Source organism: Coptis chinensis, chromosome 6 (assembly GCF_015680905.1).
Source record: "Coptis chinensis isolate HL-2020 chromosome 6, ASM1568090v1, whole genome shotgun sequence".
NCBI classification, from domain to species: domain Eukaryota; kingdom Viridiplantae; phylum Streptophyta; class Magnoliopsida; order Ranunculales; family Ranunculaceae; genus Coptis; species Coptis chinensis.
Genome location: NC_141461.1, coordinates 31,062,579 through 31,067,973, shown reverse-complemented (window position 1 = coordinate 31,067,973; position 5,395 = coordinate 31,062,579). Strand labels below are relative to the sequence as shown.

Here is a 5,395-nt window from a genome sequence, read left to right as displayed (position 1 = left end):
ATGTTAACTAGGGATACAAATTATGAGAAGATTAGGAACGTTTTCAAGAATCTAACTATAAACCTTCCCTTCCTCGAAGCTATTAAAAAGCTACCACACCATGCTAAGTTTCTTAAGAAGTTGTGTACTACTAGGCGTAAGACCAATATACCAAAAGACACCTTTTTAACAAAACAATTCCCAACTCTATCTGAACATAACGGAATTGTTAAGTACAAGGACCCTGGTCGTCCTACTGTACAATGCACCTTAGGAGATTCCTATATGATGATCGCGTTATTAGACCTGGGGGCTAGTATTAACTTACTCCCGTTTTATTTGTATAGACAAATAGGTCTAGAGGAGATGCAACCCACTAAAATGACGTTGCAATTAGCTGATCGATCTATTAAGTATCCTAAGGGGGTGGTTGAAAACGTGCTGGTAAAGGTTCAGGATTTCTACTATCCGGCTGATTTCATCATCCTCAATACAAAAGTCGCTAACGACTCTGTCCCGATCATCTTAGAAGGCCCTTTTCACGGCTAACGCCAATGCGCTCATAAATTGCCGCGATGGTTCGATGTCCATGTCTTTTGGCCATCTTTATGTTGAAGTAAATGTGTTTAAACCAAAGACATAGTTACCCGATTCGTCTGTGGATGGAGAGGTTAGCATGATCGAGAGCTTCGCTCAAGATTATTTCAACAACACGTTCCCTGATAATCAGATGCCCAAATTTCTTTCCTTTAAAGGTTCAGACTCCAACGTTTTCATCCCTACACTAGTCGATACACATATTATGGATGAGGACGAGATAGATGACTTTCTTAAAGATATAGAGGAATACCATAGTAATGTGGATATGACCAAGCTAGATGAGGAATTCAATGAGTTTCTTAGAGCAGGTGATGAGTCACCCTATCAAGAACTACTTTGCACAACATCCGCCTCGACTCCCCTCCTTCCACCCTTCCAAAGGAATCTCGAATTTGCACTCGATCCTTTTGTTTCTCCTGTGCTTCATAATTTTTTAAATCCTCCTAGAAAACAAATACTTCAGAAGGACAAACCATTTGACACCTTCATTTTCAGAATTGAGACAGTCCCTACCTACATTATGAATGAGTTTTGTGTTAAACCCACCTCCTCATTTTTTCCATGCTTTCCTTCTATAACTTATCCATGCTAATCTAACATGCTAAACCCACCTTCATATTCATCAACTCATGCTAATCTAACATAACGAACATGGGGACCAAGTTTGGAGAAAACGGATGTGATATAACTTAAGCTTCATCAGTGATCCAGTGTCTTCTTTTTTTACCGCTTTTAGTTTAAAAACAGCTTGTCTTCCTAGGCTTATCTGCAAAACCCTTGCTTTCTTGCTTTTCTGGGTAAAATCCTCTACTGCATAACAGTGAGAGTTCCGGCAAGGCCAAAAAGCACAAGATGGCTTCTTCTTCGAGTAACCCTCCCCCTCAGTCGTCAGCTACAAACATCAATGGGGAAAATAGAAACAACTCTTGGAGGGCGCTGTTTGGACGAAATGGCTCACTTGAGTCAACAGTTGCTTTCAAGGAATTCACTCCTGTCATGGTGGATGGCGTCGCTCAGTTCCCCACTGACTTATTAGAACAAGGCATTAAAGAGTGGGATGACTACCTTGTAGGATACTTTATGGACAAAAGACTCTCCTTTTTGTCTGTGAAGGAACATTTACAAAAGAAATGGAAGTTAAAAGGTGATTTTGATATCACTACTGACAAAGAATTGTTCTATATGAGTTTTACTAGCTCGGAGGATAGACAAATGGTTCTTGATGAAGGACCTATTTTCATCGCGGGGAGAGTATTTGTTGTAAAGCCATGGACAGTGGAGGTGGACAGCTATAAGAGTAAGGTAGCATCGGTGCCTCTATGGGTAAAACTTATGGATGTACCCAAAGAGATGTGGACTTTTGAAGGGTTGTCATATCTTGCAAGTTTGGTGGGTGGGAGTCCAATGTTTATGGATGATGCCACCGCAAGAAGGAAAAAGGCTGTCCTTTGCCCGGTTTTGTATTGAGTTTCCGTAAACTATGAATACAAAGGAAGTCATAAATGTGAAAGTAGGAAACCGTGAGGTTACTATCCCACTAGAATATCCATGGAAGCCGCTGTCATGTACTACTTGTAATAAATTTGGGCATGAAGCTGGAAAGTGTGCTGGTAGAACCACTAGAGTTTGGGTGCAAAGGCGTCCAGTGCAAGGCAAAAGGGCAGAATTATCGAGAGAAACAAATGAAGGTATAGAAACAGTGAGAGAAGTTTGAACCCGGGGAATCCTCGGGCGGCCAGGTTGGTGCAGAAAATCTTGAAACAGCAACAACAATCACAGAGCAGCCATTGGAACTCAGGGTAGTGGGAGCAACAGAAAATGAGGAAACAGATGGCCGAAGTGGGTCTAGTATGCAGCTAGTGGTATGGCAGCAAGCTCAAGCAATCACTAGTGAAGGGCAAAAGACAAAGAAACATAAACTTGATCGCACCAGGAAGGGTGGAATGCAGCTTTGAAATAAACAATGAGGACGAAAGGCTAGTGGTAATGGTCCAAACCCCTACCCAACAGAGTAGACAAAGAAATTCAAAGCAAAGACGGCCAGGCCGAAAGGAATATTTTGAAGAGCTTCTTGGTCGGTCTTGAAGATGATGATTTGTCGGATGCGAGAACTTAACTTTTGGAGATTCAAACGCGTTTCTCCGAGGAACTTACAAGTGATTACAGAGGGGGCAAATTTGTTCAAACTAGAGCCCGTAAGAAGAAAACTATAGAGCGACAAGTAAATAATGGGAAGAGAGGAAAGGGTCGACAAAAAGGGAGTGGTAAGCGGAATAACCGTAATCGACTTCGCTAATGATGAAAATTTGCACTGGAATGTAAAAGGGGTATGAATGATGGGTTAAAAGCCAAACAGATGTGTGCGGTTTATTTTGGATAACGAGATCAGGTGTATGGGGTTTTGGAAACTAAAGTGAAGATGGACAAGTACTTGAAAATTGTTGATATAGCCCGCCTAAATTGGGAGGTCGCCCACAACTACTCGAGTGATGAACGAGGTAGAATTTGGCTTACGTGGGATAGTAGCTTTGTAGCTGTCCAAAAGGAAGTGGAAGGCTCCCAATTTATTCACTGTAAAGTTACGTTACTGCAATATGGACTTTCCTTTTGCTTAACTATGGTTTATGGAAGTAATAATAGTCAGGATAGACTAATTTTGTGGGAGGAGTTAAAGGCAATCAGCATAGGAATTCATGGCCCATGGTGTGTAATGGGGGACTTTAATAACGTCTTGTTTGCGCATGAGAGAATAGGAGACAGAGCTGTTCATCCGAGAGAAACGCAGCCCTTTGCAACATGCCTGAATGTAGCTGGACTTTTTGATCATGCAGCAATGGGATGCTTTTATACTTGGAACAGCGGAGGCGACCACATGAGGAAATGGTCAAAAATCGACAGGTGTCTTGTAAATGCAGCTTGGTCCTCGTTAAGATTGGCTACAAAGGTGGAATGCTCACTTCAAGGACTATCCGATCACTGTCCTATGGTGATATCTTTCCACAACTCTATCAGAAGCCACCCACCTTTTAGATTCTGCAACTTCTGGATGCTCCATCAAGACTTTGAGAGTTCGCTAAAAGTGTGCTGGGAAATAGAAGATCATGGAAACCCTGATTACATGTTAACAAGAAAGCTAAAGAGCTTGAAGGCAGTTCTGAAAGGCTGGGCGAAGAAGTACTGCAGTGACATCCATAGACTGGTGGAAGAGACAAGAAAGGCGCTGAAGGTAGTTCAAGAGAACTTACATAAAAATCCGCTTGATTGTACTCTGAGTGCCCAAGAGTATGAAATAAGAGGAAAACTCTGTTTTCTGATCAGACTTGAGGAAGCTGACATGTTGCACAAAACTGACATTGAGTGGTTATGCTTTGGTGATAAATGTAGTGGATACTTCTTCAATGCTCTAAAGGAGAGGATGACCAAAAAACATGTTTGGGAAATTACTGATGCGCAGGGGGTAAAAAGAGAAGGAAAAGAACAGGTAGCTGGAGGTTTTTGTGGAATATTACTCGGAGCTTCTTGGGGTTACCTCCACGGCTTCATGTGATGCCGGATATCTAAATAGTTTGAATATGGAGGAGGTTTCTCTTGAGATGAGGCAGTTCTTGGCATCACCTATTACTGATATTGAGATCAAAGAAGCCTTGTTTGGGTTCGAGGATAACAAAGCACCAGGGCCGGATGGGTTTAATGCTTATTTCTTCAAGGAAAGCTGGGCTACTATTGGAGAAGACTTCAAAAGAGCGATCAAACACATTTTTCTCCATAAAAGGATGACAGGAGGTATAAACTCCACTTTCCTTTGTCTTATTCCTAAAGTGAGAAATGCATCGAGTGTTGCCTCTTTTAGACCCATTGCATGCTGTAATACCATATACAAATGTGTGTCTAAAGTGCTAACCAACAGAATGAAGACTTGTATCTCCTCATTGGTTTCTTGCTCCTAATCAGCGTTTATTCCGGGAAGAACTATCCAAGATAATCTTCTGATAGCTCATGAGCTATTAAGGGGCTATGCGAGAAAGCAAGGCCAGAAGAGGTGTGCTATCAAGTCGACATAAAGAAAGCCTATGATTACGCGGTCGTGGCATGCTCTTGAGGCCATTTTACAAAAGTTTCAGTTCCCCGGTTCATTGAATGGCTGCCTTATGTGCTACGATCTCCGGTGGTACTTGTTATGGTAAATGGGGCCTCGGGGGTATTTTGAAGGTAAAGAGAGGGCTGCATGTGGGGACCCTATTTCGCCATACCTCTTTGTGCTTGTCATGGAGGTCTTAAGCGTCTCTAAATCAAGGGCTCCGGTCGAACGAGTAATAAAAGCCCACTCAAAGTGCAAGAAGTGGCCATATCCCATCTCGCTTTGCGGATAACGCCCTTCTTTTCTGCAAAGGCAACATGGAGTCTGTCATGGCTATAAAGATATCCCGAACACGTTCTCTCAAGCAGCGGGATTACATCTAAGCAATGAAAAGACTACACTTCTCCCGGAAGTATGTCCGTGGAAGAAGGACTCGAGCTAGCTGCAGCCATGCACATCTCTAGTAACTCCACCATTGTTACCTACCTAGGGCTACCTCTTACGGCCTCGAGATTAGGTATCTGGGAATGCTTGCCCCTCATAGAGAAGATCACAGCCGGATTTCAAACTGGAAGAACAAAGATCTAAACAGAGAAGGGTAGAGTTCGGTTGGTAAAGTCCGTCCTTTCATCCTTCTGTCAGATTGGGCCCAAACGCGTTCGTCCTTCGAAGGCGATTACTTGATAGAGTAGCAAAGATGTGTAATAGATTCATTTTGGGCGGGATCAAATATGGCTA

At 42.6% G+C, this 5,395-nt stretch overlaps 1 protein-coding gene across 1 annotated transcript; it reads left to right on the top strand.

The window, feature by feature from the left end:
- The first annotated feature begins 3,196 nt into the window (after window positions 1–3,196).
- On the top strand, window positions 3,197–4,126 carry LOC147492574 (uncharacterized). Its single transcript, XM_086567548.1, has one exon. The coding sequence runs from the start codon at window positions 3,197–3,199 to the stop codon at window positions 4,124–4,126; it is 930 nt and encodes a 309-aa protein (XP_086423674.1).
- The last annotated feature ends 1,269 nt before the right edge of the window (window positions 4,127–5,395 follow it).

What these genes read in the sequence shown, in the direction of transcription:
- LOC147492574 (XM_086567548.1), top strand. Translation starts at nt 3,197, where the DNA reads ATGGTTTATGGAAGTAATAATAGTCAGGATAGACTAATTTTGTGGGAG.